This window comes from Nannospalax galili, unplaced genomic scaffold (assembly GCF_000622305.1).
Source record: "Nannospalax galili isolate Female #2095 unplaced genomic scaffold, S.galili_v1.0 scaffold510, whole genome shotgun sequence".
NCBI classification, from domain to species: Eukaryota; Metazoa; Chordata; class Mammalia; order Rodentia; family Spalacidae; genus Nannospalax; species Nannospalax galili.
The window spans coordinates 2,081,015-2,101,711 of NW_008329677.1; the positions used below are offsets into that span (position 1 = coordinate 2,081,015).

The following is a 20,697-nucleotide window of genomic DNA, read 5'->3' on the forward strand; positions in this document are numbered from 1 at the left end:
AATATACCTAGTACATAGTAAGTCTTCAGGGAACTATTCTTGTTTCCTACTTAACCACCTTTAAGAAATCTGTGTCCATTCCTTATAGAATTAAATACACTTGGATTACTTTAACCTAAATATCCTTACCTTCTTAATACATAGTGCCCAGCTAGGCTAAGTACTTTTAAAACATGAGTTAGAAAGTAATTTGCAGTAACTGTTTCTGGACAAAGTCATTTTTATTTACCAGAGCTTTCTATTGTGGCTTCTGTTTCGCTCTCCAGCTTTTCACACTGGCTGAGTTTTCTAATACCCTGTTGAAAGAACAGTGGGCCTGCATATACAGATGCTGAGGGACTATGTCCTAGGTTCCAGTAAGTTTGGGAAATTCTGGATTAATGCTGAAAACCTTGTTAGTTAAGTCTTTTTAGAGGCCTCGGAGCCTTAGTGTCCATAGAGTTGCTGCTGTAGTTTCCCATTAGTGCATGATAGCAACATCTGCTTAGAGAAGAAGCATCTCTACATGTGCTGTACACCATGTCTCCTGATGGGTTCAACTGCAAGTGTCCAGACCCCTAAGGTGACTATATACTAAATAATGAAGCTAAAAGTAGTGCAGAAAGGTGCTTGCTGGTATGCAAACATTCTGAAAAATAGCATCTGCCGAAATTGACTGCTCCCAGAGGCACTTCTGTCTTGTCCTTCTCAACCTTATTTTTCTTTCTGTTCACCACCCAATGCATAGAACTGTTATTTTCAAGACCATTTTTCACTTTTAAGAACAATTAGATATTATATTAAATATAAATAAATCCATCTAAGGGAGTAAGTGCTGCTCAAGATTGCCATAAATTCTGTCTTGAAAATAAAGTGTTGGCAGGTGGAAGAAAACAGGAATAGTACAATAGACTGCACTGAGTACTGAGGTCTTCTAGTCAGTGAGGAGGAAAATCTGTCATTTAATATCCTTTGAGTAAGTACAGATTCAAGGTGGGAGATGAAAGCAAATCACAGTGCTAATACTATGACCAAGCAGTGTTTCTAGAACAATCTTATCTCTATTCTGGTTGTATACCCAAGAAAAAAATGTTCTTAAAGGCAACTCCTAACAAGCTTGAAGGAAAACATCATTCTCTTATGAAAGAACAGAAAAGGATTTATTCCCTTTCTAAACTTAACAATCCCAAATAAGACCTTTGTAAAGTAAGTAAAACCTTTTGAACCAGGTGGTGTGGTACATGCCTATAGTCTCAGATACCAACTTGAAGGCTAAGGTAGGAAAGTTACTTGAGACTAGGAGCCCAAGGCTAGCTTGACTTACTTTCTCAAAGAAAGTAAGAATATACACACATGCATACCTTTAGTTATTTCATTTGGGCATGGCTTTTGTTAATTCCTTTACTGCCTGAATATTTTTGATACTAAAGTGATTAAAATACATGGTTGTCCTGTGAGTTAGGTTCTTTATCTTTTTAAAAAAGTCTTAATATTTAATATTAATATTTAAGGGCATGATTATTGTTAGAGAAGAACAGATTCAGGACCAGCAATGTGGCATTATGTAACTTGGAAGGATTTACACACAGTAAGAAGGAAGCTTAAGTATGGCAGACAGGGATAATTTCAGGTATACATTTTAAAGTGTTTTATATAAAAATCAAAACAGAGGCATCATATCCTACACAATGGCCTTTCATAATCCTGATTAAGTTGTACAAATGATCAACAAACATCCAGAAAACATTCATAATCAACAATGTATTTTACTATACATCTCAGATTTATACATTTCATATATGCTTTTAAAGCTTCAATTAACAGTTCAATACAAAATAAAAAATATATATATATGTGCAGCAGTGGTTCTCAGGCACAGGATTTCGGAGGATGATGGAGCAAGTCTTTCCTTGGCATGTACTGGATACTGTCAACCATGACACTGGAACGTTTCCTGACCTAGCTGCCTTGATTGAATTTTAACTACAGCAGTGTGAACAGGTACGCTATTGCTAACTGGAAACAATGATATTTGAAGTATGTTTACAAGCCTGTATTTTCTTGAAGTCTTCTTAAGACCTAAGTGATTATATTTTCCTCCTAACAGAGCTCCAAGATCATCTAATGAAAATAATATTGTCCACAAAGTGTCTGGAACATCTGCCTGAGAACCACTGCCTATGGTTATTCAATGTCTTCAGGCCTCACAGGATGAGGTAATGGTATGATGGATTTCTTCTCAGTGTCCCTGGAAAGTGCTTTCCTCATATCTGTTAAGAAGCAAAGATTAATGTAAACAGCTATAATGTTTAAACAGTCAAAAACGTTCAAATCAAATTTAAAATGTACAGGACAGGTAAAGTTCCTATCAGGTTTTGGCCCCTCCCCTTCAATCATACTGATTTCTAAGAGCTAGGTACTTAGGAAATTCCCAGCTGCAACCATGTCAGGTGCTAACCAGATTAGGAGTCAACCCTGTAGGAGTCAACTAATCATGTTTTTTCATAGTAAAAGGGCAAGCCTGTAACAGTGAAATGAAAATTTATAGAAATTAACTAGTGGTTAGTTATTATGTCATTTGATTTCACAAGTGTGATTCTTTTGGCTTCTTTAAAATAATTGAGTGTTTCAGCCTGTGGGGGAAAATGAACTATTTTGCTGTTGTCTTGGAGTTACTTTATAGAGGGAAGAAGCTTACCATAAGCATCCTCATCAGGCTCCCCGTTGCTGGCTGAATAGTACTCTATGACTGTCCTGTAGACACTGTAGCCCAACTGCTTGTACATGTTCACTGCAACTTGATTGGATACTCTTACAAAGAGATCAACAAAAAATCCACCTTTTCTTTATAAAAGAAAGAAAACCATTAAAACTATGAGAAACTCTACTTCAGTATCCTGTTGTCCCACCACCAAAGACATGTGCCAGGCTTGAAACCTCATGACTGTTTTCCCAGTACTTGGGAGGCTGAGGCAACTGTGGGCTCAAGGCTTGCCTGGACCACATAGTACGTTCTAGGTCAGCCTAGGCTATAAAGTGGGTTAAAAAAAGAACAGTTTTTTTTTTTTAATTTTGAAAGTTTCATACATGAATGCTGTATCTACATCAATTCCATTCCAACTCCTCCCATGTGCCCACCCATCCTTTTCAGTTTCGTGTCCTCTTTGATTATTGTTACATGCACGCACATGTCTCACACACACACATACAGTGCACAACTGAGTCCACTTAGTGCTCATATGTGGTTTCTGACTAGGAATGGCAATAGCAACTTTTATTATTTGGAGATTATTTCATAGTACAAATCCATGACCCAGGTGTAGCTGCTATTGGATGCCGGTCACTGTCTCAAAGCCCCCCATTTTTTTGTTTTAATTTTTATGTGTATACGTGTATTGCCTGCGTGCAGGTAAGTGCACCCATATTGTGCAATGCCCGCGGAAGATAGAAGCTGTCAGATCCCCTGGAACTGGAGTTACATAGTTGTTAGCTGCCATATGGGTGCTGGGATTTGAACCCAGGTCTTCTGCAAGAACAACCAGTGTTCTTAATCACTAAGCCATCTCTCCAGCCCCCTATTTATTATTTCATGTGTATGTATGTGTTGCCTGCATGTCAGTTAAGTGCACCCATGTCATGCAATGCCTGCAGAAGACAGAAGAGGCTGTCGGATCCCCTGGAACTGGAGTTCTGGACAGTTGTTAGCTGCCATGTGGGTGCTGGGATTCAAACCTGGGTCTTCTTCAAGAACAGTCAGTGTTCTTAATCGCTGAGCCATCTCTCCAGCCCAGAAGCCCCCCGTTTTTGAGTTAGTAATATCTCTTTATTCAAAGGTCTCCACATCCTAACTATTATTTTTCCCTATTCTCTGCTGTGAACTTACTACCTACTACATTTATATGAATGTAATCAGTTTTGGGGCATTTCTGTGTTTGCACCTCCGTCAATACTGAGCCTCCTGAGTAGCTGGAGGTATTCACCTTTACTCTGTTTAGCCTTTCATTGTTTGACTGTACAACCTGCCTTTTGAAAAGGAATGTACAATCCTTTTGAAAAACATTGCCAGTATAGAGCCAAGCATGGTGGTGCACACCTTTAATTCTAACACTCAGCACTCAGGAGGCAGAGATAGAAGCAGGCAGGTCTGAGATCAGACCAGCCTGGTCTACATAGCAAATTCCAAGTGAGCTACAGGGCTACCTTGTCTCAAAAACCAAACCAAACAAAACAAAAATTGCCAAGCCTATTATAAACTGTTCAGCTAGGAATACTTGTGTTGAACTTCTATGGTACAGTATCTATTTAGGGATACACTGTGTCACAGGACTGTACACATCTTCAGATAATTCCAACCTGTTTTCCAGTGTGCTTATTGGAGTGTACACTCCTAAAGCAGAAAGACCTAGTATACTGAACAAGGTAGCTCAGTTTAATTTGTACTTTTGATCACTAATGAGTATGATGACTAGATCCATTGACCATTTAGAGTTCTCCTCTGTATAGTACTTAGTAACCTTTCAATTTTTCCCAGTTGCTATTCCCTGTGTATTAGATCCTCCGTAGTGTGTGTGGTTTTTTTTTTTTTGGCAATATCTTGCCCAGTTTTATGGCTTATCATGTTATCTTTAGGAAATCTTTTGGTGACCAAAGCTATTTAGCTTGAGTAGAGTAGAGTATGTGAGCCTTTGCTTTGCAGGTAGAACGATTTATAGCCTACTTAGGACATTATCTATGCTGAGGTCATGGAGACACTCTTCCATATTAGGTTCAAAGGGCATCTTAGATTTGCTTTCCATACCTGTGGGGTTTTTTGTTGTTATTTATGTGTATGAGTGTATTGCCTGTATGTATGTAAGTGCACCCATGTCGTGCAGTGCCCACGGAGGACAGAAGAGGCTGTCGGATCCCTTGGAATTGGAGTTATGGACAGTTGTTAGCTGCCATTTAGGTGCCGGGATTCAAATCCAGGCCTTCTGCAAGAACAGCCAGTGTTCTTAAACACTGAGCCATCTCTCCAGCCCCCCATACCTGTGTTTTTAATAAATCTGGAATTGATTTATGTGTGGTAAAGTAGCGACCTAGGAAAAGTTTTCCCTGTCTAGTTATCCCACCATCTCTACTGAAGTCTGCCTTTATATCTGATCTGCAGTGTCACTCAGGTATGTCAAGAGCTGTATACTCTTGGACTTCTCAGACCCTGTTCTAGTCCACAAAACTGTTCCAGCCCTAACAGTTTTAACTACATGTTAGTACCTGGAAGGGCAGATCTTGTTCTTTTTCCCTATGTTTCACAATTAGCCCTAATAATCCCCACCATAAAATGCTTGGGATTCTGACTATGATTGCATTGGATCTGTGGACAGTTATAAAACTCAAAACACAGTCTGGTTCACACAGGTAGCTTCTCTTTCCACTTAGGTTGGCCACTTGAATGTCTCCCAATAAAGTTTAATAAATGCTGGTATAATCTTACACAGATTTGCTTTGGCTTAAGTGCATGTCCTTTGTTGGTTTTTTTATTGTTCTTTTGAGACAGGGTCTCCCCCTGTATCCCCAGCTGGCCTGGAATCTATGTCGACCAGGCTGGCCTCAAACTAAGAGATACACCTGCCTCTGCATCCCAAAGTGCTGGGACTACAGGTGTGCACCACCGTGCCCAGCTCCATAATGTTTTCTGACGCCAATATCAATACTAATCTCTAGGTATTACTCTTTGTATAATTAAAGTACAACAGGGTTTTTTTGTTTGTTTTTAATTAATTCTAAACACATGTATATCCATATATATATATATATATATATTGGTCTTTTTGAGACAGGGTCTCCCTGTATCCCCAGCTGGCCTGGAACTGTGTAGATCAGGTTGGCCTCAAACTCAGAGATCCCCCTGCCTCTGCCTCCTGAGTGCTGAAACTAAAGGTGTGTACCACCACGCCCAGCTTGGTGTATATAATTATATCTGTCACAGGCAGCAGTCTTGTTTTTTCTTTCTTTCTTTTTTTTTTTTACTTTGCTGTGTAGATTTCCAATAAGGTATTAAGGGGATGGCTCTGCACATCTTTGTCTCTGGTTTCACAGGAAAGCATGTAACACATCACCATTACAAAGATTCTCTTAACAGTTTTTGCACATACTCTTTTCAGGTTAAGGATGCTATCTCTCCCTCACTTCTTTCTATTCCCTAGTTTGCTAGCAGTTTGTATCAGTAAGTGAATACTGGACATCAAATATACTGTGTTACTAAAGTAACAGTTGTTCTTTAGTCTGAGTTAACAGCCTGGCTATGGACATATCATCATCCTTCTTATGAAACTGTTTGCCAGTTTTTCTGTACATTTTTAGTGACATTTCCTCAGATCTTCCTTTCTTAGACACTGTCAAGGTTAGCCTAGCCTTAAGACTGGTTTTACTTATGTAAAAGTGACCTCACTTTAAGAGACTTTTTGTCTAAGCAGACGAATCTCTCAGTTCCAGGGCAGCCAGTGCTGTATACTGCAACCCTGTATCAAAGGAAAGCAACCAACCAAAAAAGACTATGCAACATCTTATGTGCAAAGCTTTATACTTGTGGTGGTTAGGGGACAGCCTTGGGTGGAGGTCCTTGCCTTCCCACCTTGCTTGAAGCTGGTCTTTTGTTCTCCACTAAGCAGGCCAGTCTCTTTGGCTCACGATCTTCTGGGGACCCTCCTGACTCTGTTCCATCTCCCATAAGCATACTGAGACTAGAGATGGCTGTTAGTGTGTGTGGCTTTTTACATGGGTTCTTTTTATCTATAAAGTGACCATTTACACTGGTAATAAGTTATTCAATTATATTGTAAATATACAGGTATACTGTAAATATTATCAATATGAGTCTATCAACTTCCTTTTGGCTACAATTTTCACGATAATTCTTTCTTTTTGGCACTCTTGGGGATGGACCTGGGGCCTTGCACTTGACTGCTGAGCTTCATTCCCTAGCCCATCTGCCTTTTTATCTGGAGTCATTAGTCCATTAATATTCATTGTTATAATTATTAATTACTGATAATATTTGTATTCATAGCTGCTATCAGTTTTATACTTAACTTTGCTATTAGTTATGTATTTCTCTTGGATTTTTATTTTTTTACTCCTGTGTAAATTATATTCTATTCCTTTTTTTTGTCTTTTTGAGACAGGGTCTCCCTGTAGCTCCAGTTGGCCTGGAACTCACAGAGATCCACCTGCCTTTGTCTCCCAATTGCTAGGATTAAAGGCATGAGTCACCATGGCTGACCGATTCCTATTTTTAATGTGTATTTGTAAAATGTGTGCATGTAATATATGTGTACACATGTATTCATACAAAATAACTAAACATCTCTGAAGCTATCCTAAGATAGTGAAATCTCAAAATCAGGAAGAGAAGGGAGGTTAGTAGTTTTCTGCTCATGGAGATGGACTAGATCTTCAAATACATATGTTCAAGGCTGTGGCTCTGGGGGGCCCCTCTTCCTCTTGGCCTGCCATTACACAAGAATGCCAGATACCTGTTCAATGAGGATGTCCTTCTTACATTCTGTCCAGGGAGAACTAAGACTGCACTATTTCCTTTCATGTGTTGCTTAGTTCAGAGCATTTGTGACCAGCTACTTCTTTAAAAATTGCCTTTAGGGGCTGGAGAGATGGCTCAGTGGTCAAGAGTAGTGACTGCTCTTGCAGAGGACCTGGGTTCAATTCCCATCACCCACAAGGTGGCTACATGGGTGCACTCACATACATGCAAGCAGTACACTCATACACAAAATAAAAGTAATATTTAAAAATATTTAAAAATAAATAAAAATTGTCTTTATTAAAATCCAATAGTTATGTAGAAATTAAGTCTCCAGATCCCTTAACAACCCCCTTCCCAAATACTGCTCTTTTAGGCAGAGAAAGAACTTAATAAATGTCAAACACATCTTTTGTCCTTCTAGGAAATAGGATGTGCCTTCTTTTAAGTTACTGTATCACTTTTATCTCCCCTGAGTGTGTGATGTAGCAACTTGCTGGCAGTTACCCAACTGCACTGAGTGCCTCAAACTCAGAGAGGGCTATGGGATATTTTAGATGTTCATGGAAAATAACAAAACTCTACATGCCATTACTGCCACCTTCCTTTCAGTGACACAGTATTTTGATGAAGATGGGTTTCTGACAGTTGCTGATTTAACAAACTGCAACCATAAGAAAATCAGTGGAAATGGGTTATGCTGCATCTGTCTTAGGGGTTTTAGAAGTCATTCAGTGCTCAGCAGGTGCATTTCTCCCTCGTTCGTAGATGGCCAGAATTAAAAATCATTTCTATTTTTTATAGGTGGCTACTAGCTATTAGAATAGAAATACTAAATTTAAGACTGAACTATTTTCTTTTGGCCTAGGAACACTGTGAAGAACTGAACAACATGCCCAGAACAATACTAACAGAATCTATAGTGGAGAGAACATCAAAGACCTTCTTTGCAGGCTGGTCTTTGATTCTACCAGTTCTCCAGCTCACAGGCCTATGGCTTGTGACAATTTGCAATTGCAAACAAAGAACAATGATGCCATTCTAAATATGTGATGAACTGTAGAACTACTGTAGCCCAAAAATGAAATTCCTAAAAAGTCTAAAGCTACAACGGTTCCTGACACTTATAAGGGGGGAAAAAAATCATCTGTTCAACAGAGAAAGATGAAATGGTAGAATTCATAAACCACAAAGTATATTTGAAAAATAAGATCTCACCTTTCTGAAATCTCCTCTAGTAACTCCATAAGTTTAGCAGCCAAACCAAGACGTCGAAATTCAGGGGCAACAGACAGAGCTGTGACGTGCCCATGCCATTCTTCCCTAGCTACCGAGCCTTCTGCTTTGCCCATAACTGCCAACAGAAAACTTCACTCAGTAATTAAGACACTGATTTTGCAAATAAATACAGAATTACCACTTGTGCATTTTTATTATAAAAGAAATGAATGACAGTTTTAATTTTTAAGTACTACTTAAGATCATTAAGCTAATGATCAGCACTTTGATTTGAAAATTCACCTGCTTCTAAAGTCAGACTTAGGAAAGTTTAAAAATAATATACTAAAAACCAAGAACAAAGAACCAGGATACATATATATTTTTCTTTTTTTTTCAAATAGCTACATTTCCTTTATCACGTTTCCTGCAACATGTCCTATGACTTAGTATATGTGCATATAACTAAGACAATTCATAACTCAAGTTTTTGGTAGCAGTACAACTAGTCAAACATATATGCTTTAATCCCTGCATTATATATTAAGTAAACAATATAGAAATCTAACATAGAATGAAAGATCCAAAAAGACTGCCTGGCATGGTGACGCACAGCTTTAAACCTAGCACTCAAGCAGAGGCAGACCTCTGTGAGGTCTCTGTGAGATTGAGCCTGGTCTACATAGTGAATTCCAGGCTAGCTGGGGCTAAAGGGAGACCCTGTCTCAAAAAAGACCACAAAAAAAAAATAAAGATCCAAAAAACTGAGATCATGTCTGTCTGGTTCACTGCTATATACCCTGGGCCTAGCACAGTGCCCGAAACAGGAGATTAGTAAGGTGTTGTTGAACAGGAACTAGAATTACAGCCTTCACTATTTTACTTCCAGTTTGATTATGCAGGTTAAGCTGAAACCTGGATTAAAATCTTTACCCACCCATAGAGTTCAAGGCCAGCCTGGTCTACATAGTGAGTTCCAGGTCAGCTGGGGCTACTGGGAGACCCTATCTCAAAAATAATAAAATCTTTACCCACCCAAAAAAGTACTAATGGCACTATACTTACTATAACCCATTAGTTCTCCACCAGGTGCCTCCGCAACGATGAAATACTCTGGCCAGTGGGCAAGGTACTGTAAGTAAAATGGAATCCCATACTAGAGTTCTGTTAAGGAATGTGAAAAGTAATAGCAAAAAGTTCATTATTTGGGTGAAAATACTTCTTTTAAAAGTTAAGTTTTATTGGGCTGGAGAGATGGCTCAGTGGATAAAGGGCTGTGTGAAGACTAAGGACCAGAGTTTAAATCCTAATACCCACGTAAAAGTTAGGGAAGGCATGGAGGCCCACTTACAATCCCAGCACTCAGGAGGGGAAAACTGGGTTATCTTGGACAAGCTGGCTGGCTAAACTAGCCGAGTCATCGAGCTCTAGGTTTATTCAGACTCTTGAGTAAATAAAGTGGGGAGTGATTGAAGAAGACACCTGACATCAGCCTCTAGCTTCCACATGCATACCACACACACTAAAAAAGCACACTGTTGTTTTATCCTCAGCTCAATATGTGTAATTACTTTTAATCATACCATTAGAATATTTACATTAGCACTGACTTAACAAAATTGCATGGACATCAGCTCAGATGTAGAATGGATATGGCAGCATGTTATAGACAGCAGAGAACCTCTTACACTGTCTGCCTCCCTAGCTAAGGCTGTGGGCAGCATTTATCACCAGCTGAGATTGCTGCTTGTTACACTGCCTACCTCCCCTTGGAATGGGAATGCTAGGTGTTTCTCTTTCTCTCTGATTTACCTATCAGCTGCCTGGCACACAGCAGTTGCTCAGTACTTCTTTTGCACTTGGGAAATGATGGCTAGCTCCTACTTTGGCTGAAGCTATGCAACTGTTAAAATTGTTAAGGAATCAGATATGTTCAGAATATGTGCCTGAGGTGGCCTGGCAGGTGCTTCTAATCCCAGGACGCAAGCCTGAAGTACAGGATCTCTAGTCAGAGTCAGACTGGGACACGTGGTAAGGCTGTGTCTCTTGAAAAGGAAAAAAAAAAAAAAATGCTTGAATAATTACTCTTCAACCCTGGGGTATCCTTAGTGCTACTTACTCATTCCCCTTAGCTTTCTGCTAACATTTTATAAGCAGACACCATTAATACTACACTTTTTTTTTTCTCTCTTTTTGAGATAGGACCCTCCTGTAGTCCCAGCTAGCCTGGAATATGTAGACTAGGTTGGCCTTGAACTCACCAAGATCTGCCTGCCTCTGCCTCCCAAATGCTGGGACTACAGGTGTGTGCCACCATGCCCAGCTTGTAATACTACACTTTTGAAAAAGATAAAGCTCCTGGGAAACCTCCTCTGAAGGGCATTCCTTTCTTTGAGAACTCCTCAAACATAACCTTAAAATGGCAGGACAGCTGGTCTCCCAGTGGTCCAGTCACTGGCACTACACACCATCTCTCCTCTGTGCAGTGCAGAAGCTCAGAGACTTGACTTCAACATGCCACTCCCGAAATAACCACTAGGGCTTATACGATGAAAATGTAAGATTATTTGCATTCTAATATTTTTGCTTCGTGTAGAGAAAATTTTCATAATACAAAATCCTTCCAGGTTGGGTGTGGTGGCGCATGCTTTACTCCCAGCACTTGGGAGGCAGAGGCAGGCAGATCTCTGTGAGTTCAAGGCCAGACTGGTCTACATAGTGAGTTCCAGCAGGGGATACAGGGAGACCCTGTCTCAAAAAAGACCAAAGGGGAAAAAAAAAATCCTTCCAAAACCCAAATACACATACACAAATGAACAGAGGCCTCTGTCTTCTCCACTCAGCTTTGTTTCTGATATGGAGTCCTCTTGCTGCTTATACCTGCCACAGTGCATTTTTGCTGCTGTTCAGCATTTCCTGCATGAGGATACAATCAATACCATCCCTCTGCCAGTTGGCATCTGGACCATTTCCAATTTTTAAAATACTTTAAATCCTTTATGACTACAGCTTAATTTATTTACCATTTCCTCATTAGTGAATGTGGAAGGCATTCCATTTTTTTTTTTTTTTTTTTTTTTTTTTTTTTTTTTTGGTTTTTTTGGGACAGGGTCTCCCTGTAGCCCCAGCTGTCCTTGAACTCACTATGTAGACCAGGCTGGCCTTGAACTCAGAGATCCTCCTACCTCTGCCTCCCAAGTGCTGGGATTAAAGGCGTGCACCACCATGCCTGGTCCAGCATTCCAAATTTTTAATATAATCTCTTAAAATATTTTACAACATAACTCGGGCTAGCAAATTTTCTGTGAAAGGGTGAGATATGAACCATCTGAGGCATTGGGGACTAACAGTTTCTGTTGCACCCACACAAACTGAAAACCACAGACAATATGTAAATTAATCAGCACAGGCGTAGCTCAGTAACAAATTCTTTTTTTCTTTTTTTTTTGGTCTTTTGAGAAAGGTTCTCCTTGTAGCTCCAGCTGGCCTGGAACTCATTATGTAGACCAGGCTGGCCTCTCAAACTCAGAGATCCACTTGCCCCTGCCTCCCAAGTGCTGGGACTAAAGGCGTGCACCACCACGCCCAGCCTAGTAAAAAAAATCTTTGAGGAACAAGTAGTGAGTCAGATTTGATCCATGGATTTTAGTTTGCCAAACCCTGGCATAAACTGCCTCTATTTCTTATTTTCAGTCTACAGCAAATGAAATTACGCAGCATACTTCCAAAATGCCTTTCACAAAGATTCTGGATGATCTGATACATTAACCATGGATTCTCATTTTGGTTTGTTTGAATGTCTTTTGACTGGTAATACTTAACTCTTTTTTAGCCTCCTTTTTGTCCTTTAGTAAGCTACTAGTTAATACTTACCTACCAGCAGTAAACAATGGAGCATGTTCTAGACATTGAATTTTGTGTTTTAAGCCACTGATCTGTTATTGCAGCATAACCAAGAATATCCTAATGTTCAGCATTTTTGCTCATTTTTCTATTGAGATCATGATAGAAATCACTATTACTGAAAATCCTTTATTCACTTTAGCAACAAGTCCCTTTCTGGACTCCTGTAAGACTCAATTCATGATGCAGGAGGCAGGAACTGGACAGTGACACACAGAAGGGCTACATAGTGCTTCCCAAAGATGCCATTAAAAGAGAAGGCTTCAAGGTGGGCAGGGAGCTGCAGTGTTACTGATTTGTGCGAAGTCGTTACGTTAATTTGTGGGGCAAGCTGAAGAGCATTCTTACTGTTAATTGCATTTAATATCACTCAATATTGTCAAAACCTACATTGGTTTTCAGAACTCATCTACTTTTTCCTTCTGTTTCTCCATTTTCTTTGTTCTTCACAATAATTCTTCATTTAACTTTTTCCTTTCAAAAAAGGATACAGTTTCTGTAAGTGGATCCAAGTTACTGAAAAAAGCAAGAGAAATGGGTGAGAGTAAGCAGTTTCCAAACCCAATTTAAATAAGTTTGTGAAAAGTAAAGAGAGTATGCCAATCAAAACCTAATGTGTTTCTTCATCTGAAAAAAAAGCCAGTTTAAACTACCCAGTGGTCATGCACAGCACGGCACAGCAATGTGAAGGTGTCTGCACATTTTCATCCAACTGCTTCTTTACAAACAGTGTCACAGCTAACTCCGTTTTCTACATGGAATTAAATGAGTGGAAATGAGGACAAGGTAGGCATGCTTCATGTGTACAGCCAGCCGAGCTGCCCTGTACCCCATTCTCACAAGGATCATCCCTGCCTGTCTCTGGCCTTCCCTTACACGTAAGTCTCCCTACATTGCCCCCACGCCACTTTTTTCTCTCCTCTACATCTTTTCCTAAATCCCCATGGACCCCATTCCTATACTTTCAGCATACACCCCACCTGCCACCTCCTGTCAACCTGGCCCTGGTGCTGTAGGCACTTTCCTAACATGCCCCATCACACCACCCCAGAAAATCAGCATTCTTAAAACTCAGCTCCTTCGTCCAACCACCTCTGACCTTTCACTTTTCTAGTCACTATTCTACCAGGCTCAGAACCAGCTACTCTCAACTGTTTCCTTCTTGTCGTCTTCAGGGCTCTTAAGGGTGCCAACAGTCCAACAGTTCTCAATCATTTGTTTCAAAACCCACTTTACACTTAAAAAAAAAAAATTACTTATATGAATCATTTAAGATCTTAAAATTTAAGTTACTCATTTTAAAATAAATCAATTATATGTTGACATGAATAATTTTACCAAGAAATAAAATAGTGTTTTTAAAAAAGTGATAATGGTATTTTAACAGTTTTTTGGTATTAGATTTAAAAGATAGCTCAATTCTCAAGTGTTTGTTATGCTTGAAGCTGTACATTTGTTAAACACCATAAGGCCTTAGATGAGACTTGCAAGAAGTCATGAAACACTCCTGGGGCCCTTACTGTAGAGTCCCTGCTACTGAGACGCTCTGGGGACTTATTTTTCTCCACCGTTCAACTACTTCACATCTTTGTTTAACCTCAACTCCTCCAACAGGCTGCCCCTCCTCTATCTCATCACAAAGCCAGTCAGTAGTAAGAAAACTTTGCCAAAGTCCTTCAACTGACCTCACTCACCTAAAAGCATCTGCATCCTGATGCTGCCCGCTTATCTGCAGCTATGCATACAGTGCCCTTGCTGGCCAGGAAATCCCACCCATCTCAATCCTGAGGAATCTGCCCTTAAGAGTTCTTTCTCTCCTGTACTGTACCTTCCATTTCTGTATCTTTCCTGACAGGAATGTATAAATGTGGCACACACACACACTAACCATCCCTGCCTCCTGACAGCTCCCCACTCCTGCTTGAAGTCCTCACTACTTAGCTTCTGGAACCTCACCATCAGCTTTTCCTCCCACCTCACTGGGCCACTCAGTCTCATTTACTCTAGCCCTGGACACTCTCTGGGATATTGTAGAGATTTCTCTGGGAGAGCCCTTACCCCAGATATCCATGATCCAACTCCTAGATCTCTCTTCAGTAACATCTCCCCTGACGCCCATATCCAAAGCTGAGACCTTTTTCAACTTTGTTTCTGCTCCCTGGTTCTAGTATTTCCTTTCATCAAACGTTTAGTGCTATATGTTCTATCTACTTATTCCACAAAGGCACCAATTTATTTCTGTTCTGCTCACTGCTGTGTTTCTAGCACTGGCAATATACTGTAGTGATCTACAGCTTCAGGCCTTCCTACAATACCTAACAGAGTGACTCTGTTCCCTAACAGGGCCTACTAAAAGGAGTGGGAAGGTGGGGCTCCCAGGTGGGGCTCCCTTAATGCACATTCTGAAGAAACGTTAGTAAGCCAGGCAATCTGAGAGCTCATTGGTAATAAGTTCATGTGCATTTCCCTTCTACTTTATGCATTTCCATGTTGTCTCTTCCTAACTCTACAAGAAGCTTTGCCTGTCTACTCCTAAAGCATCAAGGCATCATGTCATCTACATGTACCTCCCAGACCTAAGCCTTTGCCAAGTCATTCTAGGTCTTGCCATGGCCACTTCAGTGGCTTACCTGCCTGCTACCCTAATCACCTTGTACCCAGAGCTCATTCAACTTCAGAGTGAAGGTATTCTTAAAGATCACATGTCTGTATCTTTACAGACTTTTACCTTGTCATTCTCTGAACGGTATTAGAAGTATTTATAAAGCATTTACATTGTACTAGGTATAAGTAATCTATTGATAATTACAGTACATGGGGGAGGGGTTGCCTAGGTTATATGCAAATACCACACCACTGTGAATAAGGGATTTTGGTATCTATGGTGGTTCCTAGAAGCAATCTCCTGAGGATCCCAAAGGACTCAGACTGCTTCCAGAATAATGGTTCTCAACAACCAAGAATTTGCATTTCTAAAATATTCCTTGCGGCCAGGAACCAACTTTTGTCTTTGCTTCTCTGAGACTTTATCTCTGTGTAACCCAGGGTGTCCTCAAGCTTGTGATCCTCTTTACCTCAGCATCTTGAGTGTTGGAAGCAACTTTTTACCTACCACCATGGGAGTCTCCTTGGATAAGATTCCTAACTCTAAGCACTTCCTAATCAAGGCTTTATCACCTCAGGGAGTTTCACTTGAGTGTACAAAACCTCACTTCACACAAACTGAGGACATGAGCAGACATATCACAGAATTGTGAATTTTCCATGAGTACCCAAAATGGTGTTGGAGGTGATAAGGATTCAGCACAAGCTAGGTCCAACAGAAAACCCACAGAAGCAGATCTAGACCCATCAAGAGAGCTAAAACCAGCTTTACCTGTTTGTCCTTATTTCACTTACAGAAACCATTTGCCGTGTTCACACCCATCCCTGCCACACAACCCTTTTCTCACCTGCACATATCCACAACTTCCTCCTCCTCACCATATTTATCCTTCGAGGTTCTAACCCCTCTTTGAAATGTTTCTAGTAACCTCATCCCAAAGTTATTTCCTTTCAGACACCTATATATCTGAACCACCTGGTCCTTGGGTTATACCGTCGTTTTTAAAAGTGTACCTAGGATTGACAGACTTAAAGGAGAGTGTGATGGAACCAATGTAAGCAGAATCCAAGTCACTGTCTACAAGAGGTTCACGGTACAAATTTTTTTCAGCTTTTTTAAGTGGTCGTAAAAATTTGAAATTAATGTTTTCTTTAAAACAAAAGCGGGGGAGGGGAGAATGATTACATATCACTGGTCCCTTAACTCTAATTGAAAGGAACCACCCATCACCTGGCCCCAGCTTGTGCTGCTACTACCCTGCCTCCCCACAAAAAAGTAGTCTATTCCTGGGCGCCTCAGCTACAGTAACTACACACACCAGACTGACAGCAGCTGCGGCGAGGGCCCAAGGATCTCAACGTTACTTCCTTGGGATACCAGTGCCGCACATGTTCCAAGCACACCCTTGACTATGGCCTGAGAGGGACCCTCGAAAGCCTCCTGCAGCGGGTACTGCGGTTGTGCCCACTACACAGGAGAGCCATTGAGCGGTGAGCTGCCGGCCAGGTGTCCAGCCCAGCTTCCACCTCGCCCTACTGCCGCAGCGCATCCCGAGAGCCACGCCGCGCGGACCCACGGCCAAGGGGTGCAGGTTTAAGGGCCCCGGCCAAGGTCACAGGGCCAGCGTGTCAGCACAGCGCCCAGCCGGCCTGGGTCCCGACTGCCCCGGGGCGTTCGGCTGGACAGGCTCACGGGGCCGGGTACCGGTTGCGCGGGAGGCGCGGCGGGAACCGGATGATGAGGACCCGGGGGCGCGGACCCCGGGGCGGCCCGGCCAGGACGTCCGCGCGGGCCGCGCTGCACTCACATGTTGTTGAAGCGGAACAGGTCGTCGCAGGTGAAGGCCCGTAGCGTGGTCATCTTGCCGCCAACAACCCACAGCCCGCTCTGCGCGACCCCGCGCCTACACTGCCGGAAATCTTCACGCGCGTGGCCGCCTGAGGCGGGACAAAGAACTACTTCCGGAGCAGAGGTTGCTCAGCAACAAGGGCAGAGACGCAGCTCTCTCTGGCGACAGAAATCTGGAATTGCCAGCCCCTCCTGAAGGATCCAGGGGCAGGCCCTTGATGGCCAGGGCCTAAAAACCCGCCATTGGAGTGACTCAGAAAGGTGGCAGAGTGATCACCCAGCAAGGAGAAAAAAATGGGATCAGGAAACCAGATCATAAAAGGAAACTTCAAAACCGCAGACGCGGCACTGTGTAAACCAGGAAATGGCCCCTAGCAGCATGGCTCAGGGCCCCTTCTCTAATGACTGCCATGAATGACCCAGGGGTGCAACCTTAAATTTTCCAAGATCACATTAATAAATATAAAAACAGGGCTGGAGAGATGGTTCAGCAGTTAAGAGTACTTGTTGCTCTTGCAGAGGACCCATATTCAGTTCTCAGCACCCTCTTGGCAACTAAAAAACATCTGCAAATTCCAGGGGATCTGTCACCCTCTTCTGGTCTCCATGGGCATTGCATGCACATGGCACACCTACATACATGTAAAGCATTCATACACATAAAATTTTTTAAATTAAAAACAAAATTAAAATTAAAAACAAAAGGGAAAAATGATTTTAGTATACCTAGTATACCTAAGATAACATTCCAACATGTCATTTGCACATAAAATGGAGTAGTTTATCTGGGTTTTGGAGGGTTTTGTTGTTTTGTTTTTGAGACAGGGTCTCTCTGTAGCCCCAGATGGCCTGGAATTTGCTATGTAGACCAGGCTGGCCTTGATCTCACAGAGATCAGCCAGCCTCTGCCTCCCCAGTGCTGCAATTAAAGGCATGTGCCATCTCACCTGGCACAACTACCACCTTTTAAATGCCATAGAAGTGCTTGTTAAGGAAAAGCAGTGAAGTACTTTGCATATTTAAGAACTGAAGTTATGAATGCAAAATATAAGAGTGGTAAAATCCTTCACTATAGATACCTTAGCAAACTTCTGTCGGGTGTTAGCATGTCACTGCCATTCCTTTGTGAACAGCCTATAGCAGAAGGTGGCTTTGGAAGCCACCTCCCTTTTCTCTGACTGTGCTCCACATAGAAAAGCCAACACCACATGCCCACACATTTTTTTTATGGGGATTTTACAAATACATTTGAAGTCTTTACATTTTAAGGCCTGATTTTTTTTTAATAAAAAGGATTATGTGTACATTAAGACACTGCAGACTTGTGGAAATTGCAGACTCAAAGTTCTACCACCCAGGTATAAGTCATGTTTAACCCTTAATTTGACATGTCTCTGTCTAGTTTAGGGGGAGTGAGAAAAGGACGTATTTAAAGGATGTATTAGATTATGTTAGATTATACATGTTAATGTTAAATAAAATGTATTACTTCAATAATCCTTAAATTTAACAAACTAAAAAATAACAATTAAAACTGAAGAAAAACTGGATGTGGTAGTGCATACCTATAGTCCCAGAACTTGGGAGGTAGAGGCAGGAAGATCAGGAGTTGAAGGTCATCCTCAGCTACATAGGGAGTTTGAGGCCAAGCAGAGCTACATGAGAACATGTCAAAAAAAGTCTCTACTATATACTAAATCCATATTAAGTGCATAAAAACATATTAAGATCTATTTCAAATCTATAACTGAAGTCATATTAATTCCTTAGTTTTATATCTGAAAATTGAGATTCTAATCCCATTCAACATGTTAATACTTTACTTGTTTAGCAAAAGTATAATTTCATCCATGGTCTTTTCCTATTCTTAAAAGTTTATATTGCTGGGCATGGTGGCACACACCTTTAATCCAAGCACTTGGGAAGCAGAGGCAGGTGGATCCCTATCTCAAAAAGGAAATATATAGATAGATAGATGATAGATAGATAGATAGATAGATAGATAGATAGATAGATAGATAGATGATAGATAGATATAGATATTGTGCCCCAAATTAAAAATAATAAAAAACAGAATAAATAACTTTTCCACAACTCCAAAAATATAATTATTATTAAAAATAAAGTAATAAGAGACTGAAGAGATTGCTCAGTGGTTAAGAGCACTGGCTGCTCTTACAGAAAACCTGGGTTTGGTTTCCAGCATCCATATGGTGGCTAACAATGATCTGTAACTCCAGTTCTAGGAGATCTGACACCTTCTGATCTCCTCGGGCATTGCATGCATAGATGCACTTACATACACACAAAAAAGTAAATAAGTAAAGAATAATCATGAAAAAATAAGGGGCTGGAGGCATGGTTCAGCAGTTAAGAGCACTTACTGATCTTACAGAGGACTCAGGTTTGGTTCCCAGCACCCACATGGTAGCTCACAGCTGTCTATAACTCCAGTTCCAGAGGATCTGACACCCTCTTTTGGCCTCTGTGGGCACCAGGCATATACATGGTGAACATATGTACATGTAGACAAACATACATATAAAAAAGTAAATCTTGGTTCCACCCGCACCTCCCTTTGCTTCCCTGGGCTGCACAGGCTTCCCTGGGCTGCACAGCCACAGGCTTCCTGGTGCCAGCATCTTTCCTGGGTAAATCCATCAGCAGGCACCATGACTTGACTCCCCCAGCCTCATTCACCCTCCCAGCTTCCCCACCCCATCTCTCCTCCTGGCCTGGGTACTGGCCCATTTCTTATCTTGGCACCCCAGACCCCTGGACTGACTTCTTGGCCTAGAATCCCCACTGCTTCCAGATCCAGACAAATCCAAGCCCTCCCTGCAATCCCCAGGAGCCCTCTGTGCCTGGTCCTGCCCCCACCTACCTTTGCTTCCCTGGGCAGCTCAGTCACCAACTTCTGGGTGCTAGCATCTTTCCTGGGTGGGTCCCTTGGGCCCACCATGCCTTGACTCCTCCAGCCTCAATTACCCTCCCAACTCCCCCACCCCATCTCTCCTCCTGGCCTGGGTACTGGCCCATTTCTTGTTTTGGCACCCCAGACCCCTGGACTGACCTCTTGGCCCAAAATCCCCATTGCTTCCTGATCCTTTGCATCCAGACCAACCCAGTTCTTCCCAGTATTCCCCAGGAGCCCTCGGGGCCTCTTCCTGCTCCCACCTCCCTTTGCATTCCTTGGTGGCACAGCCACCAGCTTCCTGAGACCAGCATCTCTCCTGGGCCCTGCTCCCAGGCCAGCCCAGCACCCAAATTCCTGAGGGAAGTATCTTTCCTGAAGGGATCCAGACCTTAGGAGAAAGCCTGAGAGCATCTGATCCTCATCTGATATGGGCCTCGTTGGGAACTCCTGAAGACGAAAGCAATTTGACCACTCCAATATAAAATCAAAAGAGAGAACCTGAAGCCTAGACCAACCAGCTTTTCATGCCCAACAAGTAAACCACAAAGGCACATAAAGTTTACAAAAAGAAGCAGATCTAATCTCACCAAAGGAAGGCTTGAGTCTCACACAAGAATCAGAAAGAATTCCAACGAGGGTATAACAGTGTAAAAGTACAGCTATAGCAAGAATGTAAACAAAAAAAATGACAGGACTCAATACTCATCT

The 20,697-nt window shown here is 41.7% G+C and overlaps 1 protein-coding gene across 1 annotated transcript; it reads right to left on the minus strand.

Annotated features, from left to right (window-relative positions):
- Positions 1-1,720: 1,720 nt before the first annotated feature.
- Positions 1,721-17,177, minus strand: Naa20 (N(alpha)-acetyltransferase 20, NatB catalytic subunit). The gene is made up of 6 exons (XM_008841327.2): positions 17,032-17,177; positions 13,111-13,135; positions 9,782-9,872; positions 8,717-8,852; positions 2,678-2,823; positions 1,721-2,249 (listed from the first exon to the last, which is right to left on the minus strand). The coding sequence occupies exons 1-6, from the start codon at positions 17,082-17,084 to the stop codon at positions 2,164-2,166; spliced, it is 537 nt and encodes a 178-aa protein (XP_008839549.1). The 5' UTR covers positions 17,085-17,177; the 3' UTR covers positions 1,721-2,163.
- Positions 17,178-20,697: the final 3,520 nt, after the last annotated feature.

Excerpts from the sequence above, each read along its gene's own strand:
- Naa20 (XM_008841327.2), bottom strand. The coding sequence starts at position 17,084 with ATGACCACGCTACGGGCCTTCACCTGCGACGACCTGTTCCGCTTCAAC. Across the intron at positions 9,873-13,110 it reads TGGATCCACTTACAGAAACT|TATGGGATTCCATTTTACTT; the intron begins GTATCCTTTTTT and ends ACAGAACTCTAG. Across the intron at positions 2,824-8,716 it reads CTAGAGGAGATTTCAGAAAG|AAAAGGTGGATTTTTTGTTG; the intron begins GTGAGATCTTAT and ends TCTTTTATAAAG.